Source organism: Cloeon dipterum, chromosome X (assembly GCF_949628265.1).
Source record: "Cloeon dipterum chromosome X, ieCloDipt1.1, whole genome shotgun sequence".
In the NCBI taxonomy this organism is placed as follows: domain Eukaryota; kingdom Metazoa; phylum Arthropoda; class Insecta; order Ephemeroptera; family Baetidae; genus Cloeon; species Cloeon dipterum.
The window spans coordinates 32,239,108-32,258,672 of record NC_088790.1 but is presented as its reverse complement, the minus strand read 5'-3'; the positions used below and the strand labels follow the sequence as shown (position 1 = coordinate 32,258,672).

The 19,565-nt window shown below is 39.8% G+C and overlaps 1 protein-coding gene across 1 annotated transcript in view; it reads right to left on the bottom strand.

Moving 5' to 3' along the window:
- LOC135946710 (uncharacterized) overlaps window positions 1-19,565 on the bottom strand; it is a 244,670-nt gene that overhangs the window by 17,621 nt on the left and 207,484 nt on the right. Inside the window, exon 4 of the mRNA XM_065495035.1 lies at window positions 5,158-5,291. Within this exon, the coding sequence (XP_065351107.1) occupies window positions 5,158-5,291 (134 nt within the window). The remainder of the gene's footprint in view (window positions 1-5,157; window positions 5,292-19,565) is intronic.

Genomic DNA, 19,565 nt, shown 5'->3' with positions numbered 1-19,565 from the left:
GCTCGTCAGTGCACACCCTTTGTTGGACGTAAAAATTAAATTGAACGCGTTTCCGCATGAAGGTCGCAGTAATAATCCGTGTTGACTTTGAAAACGACCTCTTTTTGTGCTGACCACGCTCGCCGGCCGGCCGGCCGGCCGGCCGGGATTTGCACAGGGAGCGGCGCTGTGTTAATTGAGTAAAAATGCAAACACACGGCGCGCGGACGCGGGAGACCACCATCCATCCGGCGATTCTCGCCGCCCTCATTATTTCTCAAGTTCAGCACAGAGAATGTTTTTGTCTTTCTTCTCGGTGGAGAATGTATAGTATAATAAAATGGTGCATTCGGAACACGTAAAAGAGGTTTCCGGCCTAGAGACAGATTTCCGCGAGCAATAATTCATCAGGAGAAAACACAAACAGCGAAACACAAATCTCGAATGCGGCAGCCGAAGCTCCATTATTCTAAATTTCGCATGCAGATACGCGCGCGGCAGGTAAGAAATATACACGCGCGCCGGCAGAAATAAAAAGATTGGTATCGCGCGCGCCCGAGAGAGAGAGAGAGAGAAACAGATACCTGCTCGGAATGTAAAAATCATCCTTTATCTCGCACCATGAGCCCTTTTTTTATATTCGAAACGTAAAGGAGTGAAAAAAGCTGGGCGCAGGATCGCAGGAAGCAAAGAAAATGACCTTTGCCTCATTTAATTTGAGTGTCCCGCGCTGCGCCCCGCTTCCAATTTCGCTCTTTGATGTCTCCGATCGAGAAACGATATTGCAGCATTTTTATTAATAAAAATAAAAAGGGGAAACCTGCTCTTTGTCTCTGTCAAAACGGTATGTATTTGGGGGACCGCGTTCGCGTTATTGCTCCTCTGGAATTTGATTTATGGAAATATGATATCAGGCCGTATTTAATTAAATTGTAAAAGGAATATGCGTGTTTTCAATACAACAGATCCGTTTGCTTTCCTCGAATTATTTGTTTTTTTCTATTTTAAAGCCGAAATTGAGCTAAGCAGCGGTGTTATTGCGTCCTACACAATTCAAATAATTTTAAATTTACACATTATTATGTGCCAAACGCCTTTAATTAATTAAATGCCTCTGGTAAGACGCTGTTTGGTGCCTAATTTTGTAGCTAAAGAGTCGATTCATCGATTTATCATCGCAGAATTTCTTTAAAAGTCGATTAAAACCGATTTAAAAGACGGAAATCAGAAAATTCTTTGCTGGAAGAATCCTCGACGCTGATTGGCTGACGCAACACGCTTGTCAACAGCTCCCGCGGTTGCCTAGCAACGGCTTGCAGGTGTTTTGAATTGCGCGGGAGATGCTGACATGCGCTTTGTCAGCCAATCAGCGTCGAGGATTCTTCCAGCAGAGAATTCTTGATGATTTCGTCTTTTCTTTCGCAATTTAATCGGTTTAACGCAACTTTTCAAGTGTTTCTGTTGTTATAAATCAATATATGAACTCTTTAGCTGCAATTAAACAGCAAACAATGCAAGAATTCATCCCTTAGGATTCATTTGAAGCCAAAATTACCTAAGTAGCAGCGTAAATTTTTGAGAAAAGTGGCTGCAAAACTGTCTCTTTACTTGAAATATTTATTTATTTGAAAATTTTAAAGCAAAAGGTCCTTTTTTAATTTATAAAAAGTTGTTAATTGCAACCATCGGTCCCTTTGAAGTGATTCTTGAATTTAAATACATAAAAACCAACGCAGATTTGGATGAAAGCATTTGAATCGATTTGCTGCCATCGTGGCTGCTTTCTCCAAGCATGAGCAAAATATTCATAAAGCGTCATAAAAAGCATCTTGCCATTGTCGAGCTGACATTTTTCACCAGACTGGAAGCAGTTGTCAACGAAATGAAGACGTTTGCGAATTACAGACTCACTCTCGGCAGCAATAACATGCAAATCCTCGAGGCGGAAAATAAGCGGAGAAAGGCCGGGCCAAGCGAGTAAGAAAAGGAGAAAAGGCCACGCGAGCAGCCGGATTAAATAAACGCGCGCTTATATACTTGTATATTTATTCGATTCGGGTCGAGACTGCCGCTCGGAATAAACCAGTGAATTAAAATGCGCCACTAAGAGACTTGCTGAATATCAACAAGCGACCCAACTAAAGTCGATACGAACTCTAATTTACTTTAAATACAAAGTTTAGGGATTTTTTCCTCAAAATTAAATTGTTCTTTTTGGTTAAATCAGTCAGATTGAAAAATTCGTCCATTTCGAAGCTGCGCAGTAAATTTGTGCGCATTTTAAGCATGCGCAGTATGTTCAAATCACTTCTAAATCTTACAGGGAGGCCGAAACTTATCACTGCGCATGCGTGATCCACATTAAAACCTTCTGCGCAGTCGCAATTCCCACCGGGGTCCGGGTTGCGATCCTGTGTTGATTTCCCGCCGGTCAGAATTCAATATGGCGTCGAAATAATTGAGGCCAATCCAGTCGGCCAATCAGAAGCGTCGAAAAAGAGGCGTGCCAACCTAATAATTCCATTCCCGCGCATTTTGTTACATTTCCATTTCCCTGATGTGCCATCTAAAGGTCGATTCGCCAATTAAAACAAAAAATCTGCGCGTCACGTGAATCCGGCCCCTGGTGAGCCATATGAATCCGCTTTAAAGGAAGAGGACACTTTTTCCGATGCATCTTGGGTCCCCAGGGTGCGGCTGATTAGACACGAAATAAGGCGAAAGGAGAGGAAGCAGTGTTTTTATTGCTCGCGCCTTATTAGACGGCCCAGCGAGCGAGCGAGCAAGGGAGGTATGAAAATTTTATAGGCAGATTGACACGTGCTTTTACGAGCAGACTCAATCTATAAATGCCGCTGAAAGGGGAAACTGTCGTAAAACAACGCAAAGCACATGTTTAAACGAACGCGCGCGCGGACATGCAAAGGGAAATGGGGCAAATTTATTGTGAGAGCAGGAGTTTCAAATTGGAAAAATGGCGAAATTTGTTGCAAATTCCATCAGGAAATTGTTGTGTTAATAAAACGAGGATTTAATTGATCAAAATAATTAAAATTAGAGGGGATTTCTGCCCTAAGTGTAATAAATTAAACTTTATTATTCATTAGATACTCGAGAGAGAGATAGAAAAATATATATAAATTAATATAATTAGTAACATTTCTGAGTGAGCATTAAAAAACACCGAAAAATTGAATTAAAAAATAAAATACAAATATTATTTAATTGAAATTAATTTTTTCAAACGTAAATAACATCAAATTGGATTATTTGGCGTTTAAGCGTCAATCAAATGTGTCAGTTTTTGGCACACTCGTGGCTTTTCACTGAAAATGAAGCTGCAAGTAAATTGAAACCCGGCGTGCGGCGACGCGGTGAGTGCGTTCACCTCTCGGTCATTTTTCGCTCGGCCGCAAATTGGGGCGCATACATTTTTGCAGAATTGCGGCGAGCTTGGTTTTGTCGAGTGGACGGCGGCACTCGCACTCGAGTGCCGCCATTACTGTATTTCGCGTCCGGCGCACGGCCAGCTGAATAAAAACGCTTCCGGCCCTTGCTCGACAAATGTCAAGATTTTCATATGTTCCCGGAGACACAGATTTGCCCTCCCTCGTGTTCTCGTGTTGGATGAACAAAAAGTTGTGTCAGAAAAAGTTTTGATTGATCCGAAAGCCTGCTGTTTGTTATACTCGACGCGGCGGATTTAGTTTTTATTTATTTATGGCACTCGGACCGACGGGGTGATTAATGTGTCGACGTCCGTCCATTCTGATTGACGCGAACACTGACCAATGCGAAAATTATCACAATCGAGCTGTTATACTGCGCCGCCTGAAAAGCTTTTTGTTTCGTTTTCCTCTCCGACCGGCTTTTTAAATCCGTTTCGAGAGGAATCCAACTCGTTTAAACGAAACATAGTCACCTGTCAAAAGCTTTATCCTGCTCAATTTTGCACTGGATAAGCAAACAAACTCTCAGCTGGAAAAATTGAATTAAATTGAATATTTTTTTTAATTAAATATTTAAATAAAATTAGAAGAGAGGATGAAAGATGTTCCTTCGGGGCTTTAAAATATAATTTATCATCTAATACTAACGTCTGAAATATAAATTAAAAATTAAAACTGTTTTTAATTGAATTAAATATGCAAAATGGCGTAAAAAATTATTTAAAAAAATTCACAGGGGGTTGAAATTTAGGGGTGGATGGTCAGCACCCCCTACACCCTTTAGTTGGTTAGGGGAGATCTAGACGAGTCTGTTGGTGGGTAGTTTTGGCATTTCTGATGATTAAAACCCGAGATTTGGAGTTGCAAAATTTGCAAAACACAAAAAAACGAACATTTTACGTTTTTCAAACATTAAAAACTCCAAATTTCGGGTTCTAACCATCAGAAATGCAAAAACTACCCACCGTTAGACTCATCTTGACCTCTACTGATGAGCTGAAGTGTTTAGGGGTGCGTATCATCCACCCCCAAATTGCTAAAAAGGTCAACCCCCCTAAAAAATTGAAAACTTTTAGAATAATTGATTTTTTACCATTTTTCATCGCGGGAGGATTGAAAGGGGTGCATTGAAAGCACCCCTAATAGTTTGAGTTGGTTAGGGGTGGTTGATTTGAGTCTACTGGTGGCTAGTTTGTGTTATTCTGATAATTAGAACCCGAGATTTGGAGTTGCAAAAATTAGCAAAATGCAAAAATAAGTAAAATTCACGTTTTTAGAGATTTGGAGTGGAATTTCTCGAAAATTTAAAAGAAAACCAATCTGAAAATTTCACACAAGGTTAAAAATGTTATGGGGCGACTGTTAAGCACATTTTATAAATTCCAAAATCCTTGATTTATTTTCAAAATATTTATTTTAACCCAAAATTAGCTGCTGTGAGCGATGATTTTGGCCTATGACATAAAATTTGGTGTTCATTCGATTAGGCTTCTCGAGAGAAAACCGAATTTTGAAATTACGCCTCGGAGAAGTGAGATACTAGAGCCTTAAAAGTATTCAAAAATTGTCTCCTGTTTTGTAAAAATTAATATTTAGAGAAAATAATTTTAAATCAACAGTTTAAATTAAATTTATCTCATTTTTATCCGTTTTTAAGTGAATTCCATTCTTGATTTGCATATTTGAGAAGACATAAAGGAGTAATAAGAAAAGCTGTGGAGATACTCACCCTCTGACCGTTGAGCCACCAGGTTACGTTTGCCGGGGGCGTGCTGGGGGCGGTGGTGCAGTTGGCCCTCAACACCTCGCCGACCGCGTAGCGCCTCTTTTCCGGGCTCAGCTCTGGCCGACCCTCGGGGAACTCTGCAAAAGCAAGTCGAACCCACGTCAAACGCTTGATTAGCCGCAAGCATGGCCTAAGCACCCGCAAACCCCAGACCCACCCTCGCGCCGCCGGAACGCAATGTTTTTCTCCCTCTGCGTGTGTGTGTGTTGTGTGTTGCAGACCAAATCACAATTCGCAGTCATCAATACTGTGTATTGAATCGAGAGTTTGACAGCACGCCCGGCTTTTACAAATGGCTTTTCCCTATTGACTCGCTCTTTCTGCTTTTCGATTGACAAGAGGGCTTTGCAAACGAGAGGGTTAGCTGTTCGACTATTGAGATATTGCATGTGATCATTCGTGACGCGGCAAGAGTATTTTTCATTCCCAACCCATTCTGTAAATAAAATAATTTTGAGTTTTTTTTAGAGGATTTATACTGAAAAATCGGAAAAATCCTAAAAAGGGTTGATGCCAATGTGTGAAATCATCCCTTAGGAATCAATTGAAGCCAAATTAGGCATTGTTTATTGCATCTAACAATTCAAATAATCTTCAATTGACACCATGTACAAAACGCCTTATTTCCCGCCAAAAGAATTGCATGTTAAATGCCTCTTTTAAGACGCTTTTGCCGTTATTCTACCGATTTTTGGTGCCTAATTTTGAAGATTAAGAGTTGATTCATCGATTTACATTCGCAGAAGTTCCTCAAAAGTCGATTAAAACCGATTTAAAAGACGGAAATCAGAAAATTCTTTGCTGGAAGAATTCTCGATGCTGATTGGCCGACGCAACACGCTTGTCAACAGCTCCCGCGGTTGCCTAGCAACAGATTACAGGTGTTTTGAATTGCGCGGGAGATGCTGACATGCGCTTTGTCAGCCAATCAGCGTCGAGGATTCTTCCAGCAGAGAATTCTTGATGATTTCCGTCTTTCTTTTGCAGTTAAATTGGTTTAATGCAACTTTTCACGTGTTTCTGTTGTTACAAATCAATAAACAAACTCGTTAGCTGCAATTAGACAGAAAACGATGCATGAATTCATCCATTTGGATTCATTTGAAGCCAAAATTACCTAAGTAGCAGCGTAATTTTTGAGAAAAACGGCTGCAAAATGGCGAGGAGTGTCTCCTTACTTGAAATCTAATTTAATTTCACAACAAAGAGTTTCCCTAAAACGGTGTTGGACAATCTCGACGAAATCTGCTAAGAAAATTTGGTCAAAGCGCTGCAAATGTTGAGGAAAATTTGAACAAATTGAATTTTTTACTGTAAATTGTAAAATAAATTTGTTTCATTAATAATTTCTCCGTTGATATGTCTAGCAGAGCTGTGCAAATAAAAAATTTCCTCGTTTCCATCGAAAATTTCCTGGAACTAGCAAAAAATATATTTACAGAGTGCACGCGGAAAGGGGAATTTGTACGTGTGCTCCATGTTTTCGATTGACAGCCTGCGGCGGCGAGCTACTGCGGCAGCCCCAAAAACAAATATCAGCAAGCAGTTTTTGCTTATTCCGTCGGTCGTGCAAATAATGAAACGGATATATCAGCAGGCAGGCAGAAATATGAAATGAGAAGGAGAGAGAGAGTAAAAAATGCCGCACGTCAACTTAGGGCCGGCCTCGAGAATATTTCACGCGTAAAGCAATTTGCGAAAATTGGATCGGCCCTCGATATATATCACTTTGGCAAACGCGCGCTTGCCGGGGCAAACAAATTAGAAGCACTCTTGGCGCGCATTCTTTCCCTTATTGCCGCCCGGCTGTCAAAGAAATCCAATTAAAAAATTGGAATGCATTTTCTTTCAGCGCCGGGAAAGAGCAAAGTTTCGTTTGCTTCCTAGTTTGTTTGTCGCCGGAGAAAATTGTGAAATGCACGCGGACTTGGTAATCACGTAATTTTGCACTCAAGGAAATTTATTCGCGCCTCTAAGCTCATTTTTTTGAACAAATAATTATTGTTAATTAGAGCACAAATAAAACTTTTTTCGATAATTGGTGGGGGAAATTCTCCTTTTTACCCGCTTTCTAGAAAAAATAAAAATAATTTGCCAAATTTAAATGTTGAGTTGCGCGTTTGATTTTTATTAAGGAATTAAGTTAGAAATGAATTTTCTCCCTTAAAAACGACCTTTGTATTTTTCTTATTAGGAGAAAAATCAATTGCGAAATGGAAACGCATTTTTGTTGAATCAGAAAACTATTATTTTTGTATTTAAATTAAAAATTTGTTTTAATATGCAATTTAATTTGACCTTCAATTCATTACGCAGTTGAAATAATTTCAAAAAGTTGGTTGGTCGATTGAAGTGTTGCCACCGGAAGCGTCTTGCAGACTAATTTAAGTCCAAGATTTACTGACTAAGGTGTATTTCATCAGGCTCCGATGACTGGAACACATTCCAGACCATATCAACAGTCAGTAACGTAATGAAACATGTTTGCTACTTTGATAATAAACGCAACTTCCACTCAGTGGTCGCTTTTAGAACGGAATCTTCTTTTAAAAATATTAACGGCCAGCAATTAGGGATTTCATTCAATCTCGAAATTTTAAATTGTTTCGAGTTTTTTACTGGTTGTGAAATGAAAAAGAGCATTAAATGAAATTTAATTGAATTAATATATAGTCGAAATAAAATTCTAATGTGAAATTGATAGGCTCTTGTCGACACCCGAGAGTTCGGAAAAATAAAACATATGATAATTTTTAGTGTTTAAAAATGCAATTTAATTTAAGAATATCCAAAAATCCAGTAAAGTCATAATAAAAAATTCCAAAAAGTTGACTATAGTCGCATGAATAGCGTGTCGCCGGAAGAATTACATCTATGTACAAGCTAATGAATGACAAAGGCCTTTTTCACTAGTTCTTCCGGTGACTTTAGCACATTCCAGACCATACCAACAGAGTTAAATATAATGAATCATTTTTGCTACGTTCGTAATAAACGCACCTTCCACTCAGTGGTCGCTTTTAGTCCGGAATCTTCTTTTAGAAATATTAACGCCCTGCAATTACGGATTTTATCCAATCTTGAATTTTTGAATTCTTTCAAGTTTTTTACTGATTGTGAAATGAAGAAAATTATGAAATCAAATTAAATTGAATTAATATAGAAGAAACAAAATTCAAATGCGAAATTAAACGGCAACCGCAAGGGTGCGAAAAATATTCCCCTTTTATAGTGTTAATAAATTAACATTTAATTTTAATTTGATAAAAATGTTTATGTTTTTATCTGGAAAATGATAAGGAAATAGTGTAGATTTTCTCATTTCAATCATCTTGTGACATTCCTTAATTGGAATTCCAATAGGAAAGTAATTTCCTGTTGAGCAAAGCTCATCATTAAAATAGGAAAAAACACATTTCCCGCGGCAATATTGCAATAGCTTGCATATTTTGCAACGCGAGGACGAGGCAATATATTTCTTCTATTACGAACTCATTTATATACATAAACAAACCGAGCAAGAATGTCAGAAACGCGCGTGCCGACACGGCGAGATTGAAAAGCTCACTATTTGCGGTGAATATTAAATTTGCTCCGAGCCCCAGCGCGTTTAAAACACGCCGCTGGCGAACCCCAAGCCCCAAGGACAGATGTTTTATTTTTTTTCGCTCCCGCCGCGCCACGCGAGATGGAGAACAATTATAATTACGTACGCCAACGAACATTCCTGCGAGACGCGATGCAAATTCCTTTTTGCAGTTCGATGTAATGCAAAATAATACAACGCTCTCATTATTTGCACGTTCTTCGCCTTATTTATTTTAATATACGCTCGCGGAGGCAAAATATTTTGTAATAATTGCCACACGCGCGTTCGTTCTTTCGCAATTTGCTTTGAACGATGTAAATGTTGCGTTATGCAGGAAAACTAAATTTATATTAAGAATTTTTCAATTAATTCTGTAATTTTAATTTGATTTTTTTCCTTCAGGATAGAGATTTTACTTTAAATTGCTTGAAGGCCATCTTTGACGAAGATTCTGAGCCCACCAATCGATTTCTGAGGGTCGAATTAGGTAAAAAGGATGTTTTTTCCGTTAAATAATGTGCGAACATTTTTCCCGCCAAAACAATTTAACGAATTTTCGAGGACTGCGCATGCGTCAGAGCTGGCTGGATGTGACAAAGAAGTCATTCGTCCAGGATGTCTCTCTGCAAGTGCTCAAACCAGCTCTCACGCATGCGCACTTCTCGCAAATACGGTCATATAGTTTTGGCGGGAAAAACGTTCACACGTCACGCTGCTCTTTATTAACGGAAAAAACGTCCATTTCACCTAATTCGATCCTCAGGATTCGATTGGTGGGCTCAGAATCTTCGTTAGAAACAGTTTTTAAAATGATCTCAGCTTTAAAGGGGGCGTGGCTGTTGTTTTAAAATGAAAATTAGGTTTTTCAAACGTTAATTTCCCCATAAAAGCTTCATTTTTATTCCTAAACACATCGAAAGCGTAATAATTTGCAGGTCTGGTGCTTTTGATTGGACACAGACCTCATTTGGAGCGTCTGTTTCTGTTTTTATGCAGCGCGGCGAGCCAGCCAACCAACCAACCAACCAACGACCAAAATCGTAAAAAAGCAGACACAGAGATAGAGTACGTGCCGATCCGTGATGCATGTTTTATTGCGAGCCTGCGCGACATAAAATGCACTCATGCATGCCCTAAAAGAGACTTTTCCGAGAGGAGATTCACATTTCGCAGACGCCGCCGCCGCCGCCGGAGCAAAAAATGCGCGGCTCTATTTCATCTACGTGTGTGCATGCAGCAGACTACCAGAGTGTGAAGATGCAACGCCGAGACCGAGAGAGCGCAGAGGGCTTATTGAAATGCATTCCGCTGCGCTTTTTCTCGCCTCCTCTATATCTCGTTTCAACCGCAAAACAGAATCTATATACGCTCTGAAAAACTTCTCTATTTCAATAGAAATGGCAGTGCATAATATAGAGAAGGATGAATATATTCCTATGAATTTTTAAACATGGGTCACAGCAATGCCAATGATATTGACTGTTATTTCCGCGCGTTCTCAATTCCCCCGAGAATCGTAAAATAAATATGAAAAGAAATTAATTATTTAAAAACAAACAGTTCCATATTTTTGGAAAATTGTTTTAAATAAAAAAATGTGTTTAATTTTGTTTAAATATATTAATATACTCCAAAAAAATACTTATTTTATCCCATAAATATTAATTAAATTTAAATGTTTAATTTCCCTGAAGCTCATAATTCTACGAATATCACCAGGGGCTGGGTTGCGATCTGTGTTGAAGCTGCGCAGTAAACTTGTGCGCATCTTAAACATGCGCAGTAAGTTCAGATCGCTTCTAAATCTCATAAGGAGGCCAAAACTCATCACTGCGCATGCGTGACCTAAATCAAAACCTTCTGCGCAGTCGTAATTCCCACCGGGGACCGGGTTTGCGATCTGTGTTGGTTTCCCGCCAGTCAGAATTCAAAATGGCGTCGAAATAATGGAAGTTAATCCAGTTGGCTAATCAGAAGCGTCGAAAAAGAGGCGTGCTGACCGAATAATTTGATTCCCGCGTATTTTCTTACATTTCCATCAGCCTGATGTGCCATCTAACGGTCGATTCGCCAATTACCGGGCTAATCAGCTGTTACTAAAGATATATATTCCCAGAAAAACCAGATTTCCACCTTATAAAAATCAGAAATAAAAATAAAAAATGATAGAACGCACTAGACATATAAGTTTAAATTTGTTTTTCCAAGAAAAAGTAATTTAGGACTTTAATGAGCAAACTTTGCTTTCGGTCATCTAAATTTTTGCCACTCGGAAAAGAGTGATGATATTTTGGGCGAGTCAGACTCACAGAGAGAAAGAAGCGGGCAAAGCCATTCCTTTCCGCCTCTCGTGTTTTTCCTCGCGCACTGTCTGACACATATCTACGTCTTTTTCCTTTTCCTCGTCGTCGTCGTCGTTGCCACGACCAAGCAGAGAGAGAAAATAAAAAAAAAACAAGAGGAAAGCCAAGCGAGCCGGCGGGATCAAGTTACTTAGCCGAGCGTGTGCGTGTGTTTTTCGGCTCACCTTTGGCATGGTCACACACCCCGGCCGCATGTTGCGCTTCAACCCTTCCTCCCTTCAACCCTCGCTCGTCTTAATCGAAAAGTGATTCAGACAAATATAACACACAATTTTTGCATTCTTCCAAATAAGAGATGGAAGGAAAAGTAATGTAGCAAAATTAGCGTCACGCTCCGAAAACTTTTTGCACTCAAGAGTGAGCAGGCTTTTTGTGTTGAGTGAGTGCCGCGCGGATCGATATAAACTCTTTTAGTCTGGAAATCTCGGTGACAATGACTCGTCAGCCTCCCTTTTGATAAATTACGTCAAAGTTCCGCCGCGAACTTTCTCTTTTGCGGTTTTGCCGCAAATTTCGCTCGCTGGACCACCTCTGAAATGAAAGTTTTGGGCAGAAGAACTTGAATTTTGAATAAAATAAGGTTTGAATAATTACTAAATTAAATTGTGTCCGTTTTAAACTATTTATCTTCTATGCCCTTAACATCCGAAGATCGGATTCACGCAACGCGCGGATATGGCGTCTGGTAGAGCGTGTAAAATGAATATTTTTGTTTTAATTTTTTTACTAATGGCTGATTAGCCCGGTAATTGACGAATTGATCGTTAAATGGCACATCAGGCTGATTTAAAATGATTTAAAACACGCGGGAATGAAACTATTAGGTCGGCACGCCTCTTTTTAGACGCTTCTCATTGCCCGCTGGACTGGATTTCGACGCCATGTTGGATTCTGACCGGCGGGAAATCAACGCAGATCGCAACTCGGCCCCCCGGTGGGAATTACGGCTGCGCAGAAGGTTTTAATTAGGGTCACGCATGCGCAGTGATGAGTTTCAGCCTCCCAGTGAGATGAAGAAGCAATCTGAACATACTGCGCATGCTTAAGATGCGCACAAGTTCACTGCGCAGCTTCAAAATGCGGGAATATTCAAATAATTATAATTTTCGACGCCAAATTGACTTCTGACCGGCGGAAACCAACTCAGATCGCCACCCGTCGATTTTTTTTAATTCAACAAATTGATTTATTCTTCCCCTCTGCGTGTCTCACGAGTCTGCTTGGAATTTTGGAAATTTCAATAAGCCGCGACTGTCGCAAGTAGAGAGCGGCTGCATGGAGCGCGTTTTGAATGCCAAACAGAGCGATTTCGGAGGGTGCTATCAGGCAGAAGAGGAAGTTGAGGCTCACACACAGCGGTTTGTATATCGGGCTGTTTTTCGCACTGGCGCTCCATTACGGCGAACACACAATATGAGTGATATCGCCACCGAAAAGTGTCACCCCGAAGAGAAAAATTCGCCGGGCTGGGATAAAAAATAGCGGGCTGTCATAAAGCGCGGCAACAGAGCAGAGCACGCACTGGCTGAAGCGGCTGCCACATTTTTAAAAGCAAATAAAACGCCAGCAGATTATTTGGCCAGCCCGCGCTGTCGTAAAATAAAAGCAGAAAAACAAGCGGCACGTTTGCTACTGCAGTTCATTTGTTTTATCAGCGGCCTCCCGTCAATTTTGTCCAGAATTATAATTGTGTAGGGTGCAGGGGCAGAATTTAAGACAATTCTGAGCATCCGGGTAAATGGCAGAAATAAAAAAGTTTTTATTAAGTCACCGAGAACGATGCCTCTCTCAAATTGCTTTTTTCTTCTACCGCAGGATGAGCGGAAAAATTCCGATTGTTTAGTGTTTTCTAGCAGCTAAAGAGTTGGTCAATTGATTTATTATCGAAGAATTGCTTCAAAAGTTGATTTAAATCATCTTAATTGCGATTGAAAACAAAAAAGCAGAAAGAATTCTCTGTTCGCGATACACAAATCAACAGCCTTCGCGGTTGCCTAGCAACGCAGCAACAGATCACGTGACGAGTGTTGTGAATTGCGCGGGAGATGCAGACAGGCGCGTTGTCAGCCAACCAGCGTCGAGGATTCTTCTAGCAGAGAATTCTTGATGATTTCTCCGATTTGAGTGTTTTCAGTTGGAATTAAATCAACTTTTAATGCGTTTCTATGATTATTTATTAACAGAAAGAGTTGATTTATCGATTTATAACCCGAAATCCATTCAGAGTCGATTTAAACCAGTTTAATTGCTAATAATTGAAGAAATCAGCAAGAATTCTTTGCTGGAAGAATCCTGGACGCTGATTGGCTGACGCAAAATGCTTGTCAACAGCTGCCGCGGTTGCCTAGCAACAGCTTATATGTGTATTGTAAATTGCGCGGGAGATGCTGACAGCCAATCAGCGTCGAGAATTCGTTTTGCTTAAAGAATTCTTGATGATTTCTCAGATTTCGTGTTTTAATTCGCAATTAAGCCAGTTTAAAAAAATTTCCGCAATTTTAATTCGATAAGAACCAAATTATCGTCATTTTAAGATGAAAACCAGCTTGTAAATATTGTTCCACCGCAAAATCCGTCTAAAAATCCAAACCCAAATAATCCTAATTTTGCAACTGTACTCGGGGCATAATTTGTAAGAGGCTAATAAAGTTTACACCTGCCAGCATCGAACGACGCGCCGTAAAATGCAATGAGAGCAGAGCACGGCGGCGGCGGCAATCAAGCCCCGAAAGTCGTCATTTCCATTTTTATTGCTGCTCCCCGAGCAGACATAACTCGCGCGCGCGGCCGGACAACCGTCTGTATTTGCATGCGACTCTTGTTTTATCTTAATGCCATTCGAAACGTACGCTGCTTTTCTAGGACGGAAGTCGACTATTGTGTTTGATAGGCGCTTTAAACACAACGAACATTTCGACCAAATTGTTTCTATTAGACATTCGAAACACACAAACTATCACCACGAATATAAAATTAAACTGCTTTTTCTCTGCGTCTATATCGTGGAACAAGATTAATCTTATCGGAAATTCAGCTCTTTCTATTATTTATTACACGCCGAGGGGTTTTTATTTATATTAATATTAGCTCAACAAATATTTCAACTTATCACGACCATTTTTTATATAACCGTCTCTTCACACAGACTATTTGTTGCCAGAGGGTAGTTTTTAGCGGGTTTGGCCTGAATAAGAACTAACCCCTTGATGAAAAATAAACCGGAAGACACAGAAGAAATAATTAAAAGGTTGAAATTTGATTTTAACACATTTTAGGGATGGGAAAATCGTAGGGGTGAGTTAGGGGCTGGTCTATTGTTGCACCTTAACTAAAAAACCTTCATAAACATCCCCTGAAAATTTCATAAGGATAATTATGACAACAATTAAATCTGCAGTGCGCTTTGATCTTTAAAATCATATTTTTTCCTTTATTAAAAAAGTCCCTAATTTAATTACCTAGACCTTTCACCCACAAAAAGGTAAGAATTTCAACAAAATGGCGATAGTTTCACCCCGATTTTTTCCGAATTATTAGTTTTTAAAAAAACTATTCAAGTGGCGCGCGTTGCATAAAAAGCTTAGCCGTTAAAAGCCGATTAATCCATTTGGCAAGCACTCGCGAGATGCATACACACAGCAGACGCAGGCAGACAGACGCGCGGGAGGCTTTTTCATGCCGGCGGCGGGCGAAAACACACGCAAACACCCATTTCCGCGTGTAGCTAATTGCCAACTTGCCGAGTAAAAGCCTTTTTACAGGCAAACTTTGGCACTGCCGCTCGCTCGCTCGCGCGCTGCGTTCAAGTGGCGAGAACTTTTAATGCGTTTTCCGCGGTGTTCAGCATCATTTGGCAAAACAAGAGCGTGTGCAAAACTGCTGCCGACCAAATAGCCGGGCTCTCTCTCGACAATGAGAGAGTTTTTCCAACCGAGTGCGCTACTCGCTGCTCACACAAAATCAAAATCGTGCATGACGACGCAGTCAATGCGCTCAACGAGCAAAATATACACCTCCACTCACGGGGAAAAGTGGATTTTCGGTTTTATTTCGTTGAGCGAATAAAAATCCTGTTTGCTTCGCGATAGGAAAGGCTGAAAATTTACAAAGGTGGCCCAAAATTTATTTATTTTTTAATTTTACCGGCTTCGCCCTCTTTTTTGAGCAAAGGAAATAAATTAATTGCTTCCGAGGTGAGAAAAATTATGAACACTTAATTGTGAGAAGATAAAAAATAGTCCTTTTGAGTCTTGAAAGTTGTTTTTTATTTTTTTAAAAATTGCAGATTTTTTAAAGGGGTGTGTGTTTGGCCTGATTAAAATTCAGCAGTTGATAGTAGCGTCAAAAAATGCCTAAATTCAGAAAGATGATTAAATTTCCAGTTTTTTCCTAGTGAGCAAATTTATTTCAAATTTACTATTCTCGCAAATAATTCGTCTTAAAATTTCTATATTATTTTATTTTTATATTTTTAACCCTTGCAATCTCTATAAGGGGTGAAATGGGGTAGTTTGGGGTAGATTTTTGTTAATTGAAGTGAGTTAAAATCAGAGAATAAGTTTGCCGAAAAAGTAAAGCGACGCGATTTTTTTCGCTATTTCAATGCGCGGGGTGGAAGGGGGACGAGGGTTGACAACCCCCAAAACTCATTGGCTATCTAAGGGAGGCTAAGATGAGTTGAACGGTGTGCAGTTTTTGTAATTCTGACAATTAGAACCCGAGATTAGGTGATTTCAATATTGGCAAAAATTAAAGATTCACGATTTTTGCTAAAATTGTAATCGCTTAATCTCTGGTTCTAACTGTCAGAATTGCAAAAACTACATATTGTTCGACTCGTATCAACCTCCCCTGTACAGCCAATGTGTTTAGGGGGTGGTATGATCGTTAGTTAAGCCCAATTAGCCTTTCTTCCCCCTCTGTGGATTCATTTTTTTTTTTTGTAAAAATTTGAATAAATTTATTTTCACCTTTTTGCTTTTTTATTCATTAAAAGGGTTGAAAGTGGTAGTTTTGGGTAGATTTTTTACATTTAACGAAGAAAAAAATTAGCCAAAAAAGCGAAGCAACGCGATTTTTTTCGTTTTTGAAATGCACGGGGTGGAAAGGGGATGAGGGTTGATCACCCCAAAACTCATTAGTTTTCTAGTGAAAATTGAGACGAGTCGAATGGTGTGCATTTTATGTAATTTTGACAATTAGAACCTGAGATATAGTGTTCACAATATTGGCAAAAATTAAAGATTCGATTTTTGCTTAAATTGAAATCGCTTTATCTCGGGTGGAAAATTAAGAAAATTTAATTGTGAGGTGATTAAAAATAGTGCTTTTGAGTCTTGAAAGGGTTTTTTTATTTTTTCAAAAAATTGCAGATGTGAGTTTGGCCTGATTAAAATTCCCCTGTTGGTATAAGCGACAGAAACTGCGTAAATTCAGAAAGCTGATTAAATTTTCAGTTTTTTTCCTATAGAGCAAATTTCTCCCAAATTTACTATTTTCGCACAAAATTCGTCTGAAAACCTTTCAAAATATTTTGGAAAAATCAAAATACCCAAAATTAAGTTAATTTATACGAGAATCTTTTCAGAAAAAAATTGTCCAAATAATCTGTTTCTGCTGCTGTCTGACGGACTAAACTTTCGTCAAGATGGCAAAGCTCCATAGTTGAAATAGCAGCGCTCACTTGTCAGAGCCGGGGCGGCGGCATATTTCCAGAGAGCGAGTGATGCGTGTGTATGAGGGGGAGGATAAAGAGAGAGTTTTCAAAGTGGAGTTGGTTGGTTGTGCATCCTTTGATGGATGGTCGGCGGCGGCGGTGGGTCGGTGGGTTGCTGCTGCAAAGTTTCCAGGCATATGCCGTTGCCGTTGCCGCCGCCGCGAGGAAATTGGCAAAAGAAGAAGAATGAAATATATTGCCGCGCGCGTGCACAAAGGGCAGTGAGCGGGCCGAATGCGGGCCGCCACTGCCACTCACACGCAAAGTGTAAATAAAATTGCGGCGGGCGGGTGTGTTTCAAATTGCATTTTCAAAAGGGGCGGCTCAGCCGGCGGCTTTTATACATTCGCGCCGATCGAGAAGCAATTTTTCACAGCCAACGCGTGCTGACAGCCGCCTCTTTGAGTCGCCACGTTAAAAGCGCAGAAAGGGAGCGCGAAAAAATTTCGCACGGACGAAAGAAGGAAATTTCGCAGGTATAAGCGCAAGATTAGCGCGCTAAAGTGGATTGACGCACGGAGTAAAAATTGGTCCAGCTCGTAAGCACCCCCTAAACCCTTCAGCTGGTCAGGAGGGGTTGGGACGAGTCTAACGGGGGGTAGTTTTTGCAATTCTGATGATTACAACCTGAGATTTAGAGTTTTTAATTTAAATAAATGTACAAAATTGCGTAAAAAACATTTTAAAATATTTCACAGGGGGTTGAAAATTAGGGGTGGATTTTCAGCACCCCTTAAATGATTTGGCTGGTCAGGGGAGGTCTTTACGAGTCTATTGGTGGGTAGTTTTTGCAATTGTGATAATTAGAACTGGAGGTTTGGAGTTTCAAAAATTTGCAAATCACAAAAATTAAAATTTGTATTTTTCTAACATTTGAAACTCCAAATCTCGAGTTCTAATTATCAGAATTGCAAAACCTACCCACCGTTCGATTCGTCTTGACCTCCCCTGAGTAGCTAAAGTGTTTAGGGGTGTGTACCCTCCACCCCCTAATTGATATAAAGGTCAACCCTCATGAAAAAGTGCAAAAATCTGAATTTTTTACTCTTTTGAAAAGCAGGTGAGTTGAAAGGGGCGGAGGGTAGGCACCCCTCAACCCTTCAGCTTCTCAGGGGAGGTCAAGACGAGTCTAACGGTGGGTATTTTTTGCAAATCTTATTTTTAGAACCTGAAATTTGGAGTTGCAAAAATTGGAAAAACACGAAAAAGTTCAAATTTTTCCAGTTTTTAATTTTAAATTTGTTGTGCCCTCTTTCTATTTAGCAGTATGCATCCTCTTTAATTTTTAACGTGTCGGCTGGCTGATTGCAAGCAAAAAGGTGGCGCGGAGATAATCTTTTTCCGCTTTGGTGCTCGTGTCGGGCCAGACGTGTCTCGAGAGGAGCGGCCTGCTGAAAATCAAAGTCGTGTCATCTTGCGCGGCGGCCAATTAGCGGTGCGCTGCGCTTTGACTCGTTACATTTTCGTGCTCACGACCCTTGTCTCCCCGTGGCGTGTATTGAGCCGGGCGCGCCAAGAATGTCTCCCAGTCGGCAAACACGCCTCACTGCCTCCGTTCAAAGAAAAATTTCTTCATTTGATTTCGGGCGAAATGAAAGAGGGAATTTTCCGTCGCAAACTTCCTTTTCAGCAGACTTGTGGACTCGTTCACCCGGTAAATGGCAGAAAAATAAATAAAATAGTCAGTTAATGCAGAATTTCTTCCTTTATTGAAACGTTTTCATATTCTAAGGAAAATGAATTTTGATTCTGAGAATTTTGCATGTTAAATTTAAATTTTAAAAATGTGTTAAAACTTTGTCCCATTGATACGTTTGAAATTTTCAGAGTTTTTTATCGTTTAAATGAAATTCTACTTTTAAAAAAACGTGATTTTTTTCGACTTTTTCATTTTTTTAAATTTAAAATTGGAGCCAGGGGGTTGAGAGGGGTGCTTCCAACCCTTTAGCTGGTCAGAGAAGGTCAAGCCGAGTCTAACAGTGGTTAGTTTTTGAAATTCTGATGGTTAGAACCTGAGATTTGGAGTTTTAAATGTTTGAAATACATGAAAAATAGGAAATTTTTAATTTTTTAATTTTTGGAACTCTTAATGTTGGGGTTTAAAAATCAGAATTGCAAAAAATAACCCTCGTTAGACTTATATCAACCACCCCTGATCAGCTGAATTGTTTAGGGGTTGCTTAATAAATGATCTAGCTGAAAAAATGCAGTTTTTTGTATAAAAATCATCCTTTGGAATTCTAATTTCAAGATTTTTGTTTAAATTTTCATAAATGCAGTTTTATTTTACAAAAAGAGTCGTATCAACAATTTTTAAATGCTAGGGAAATGATTAAAAAATTTGAACATAAAATTATCCTCTCGAAAATGCACATGAACTGATTCGCTCGAATTGCGGCAGGATAATTTGGCAAAACAAAAACATCGTCTGCTGCAAAAACATATCCACTCATGCAAATTAATTTTGGAAAATGCTGTCCGCTGTTTAAAATAACGTTAGCGGAAAAACCAGTGCCGAGAGAACAAAGCAAACAGTCGAAAATTGTTCGTTCGGGCAGCAATAACGAGCCGGAGCCCACGGGCCAAATTCCGTCCGTCGCGCGTTCTGCTCTAATTTCACCCTCTCTCTCACTCGCTCGGTGGATGGGTGAGTGGGTGGGTGGAAAGGAAAACGAATCGTGGC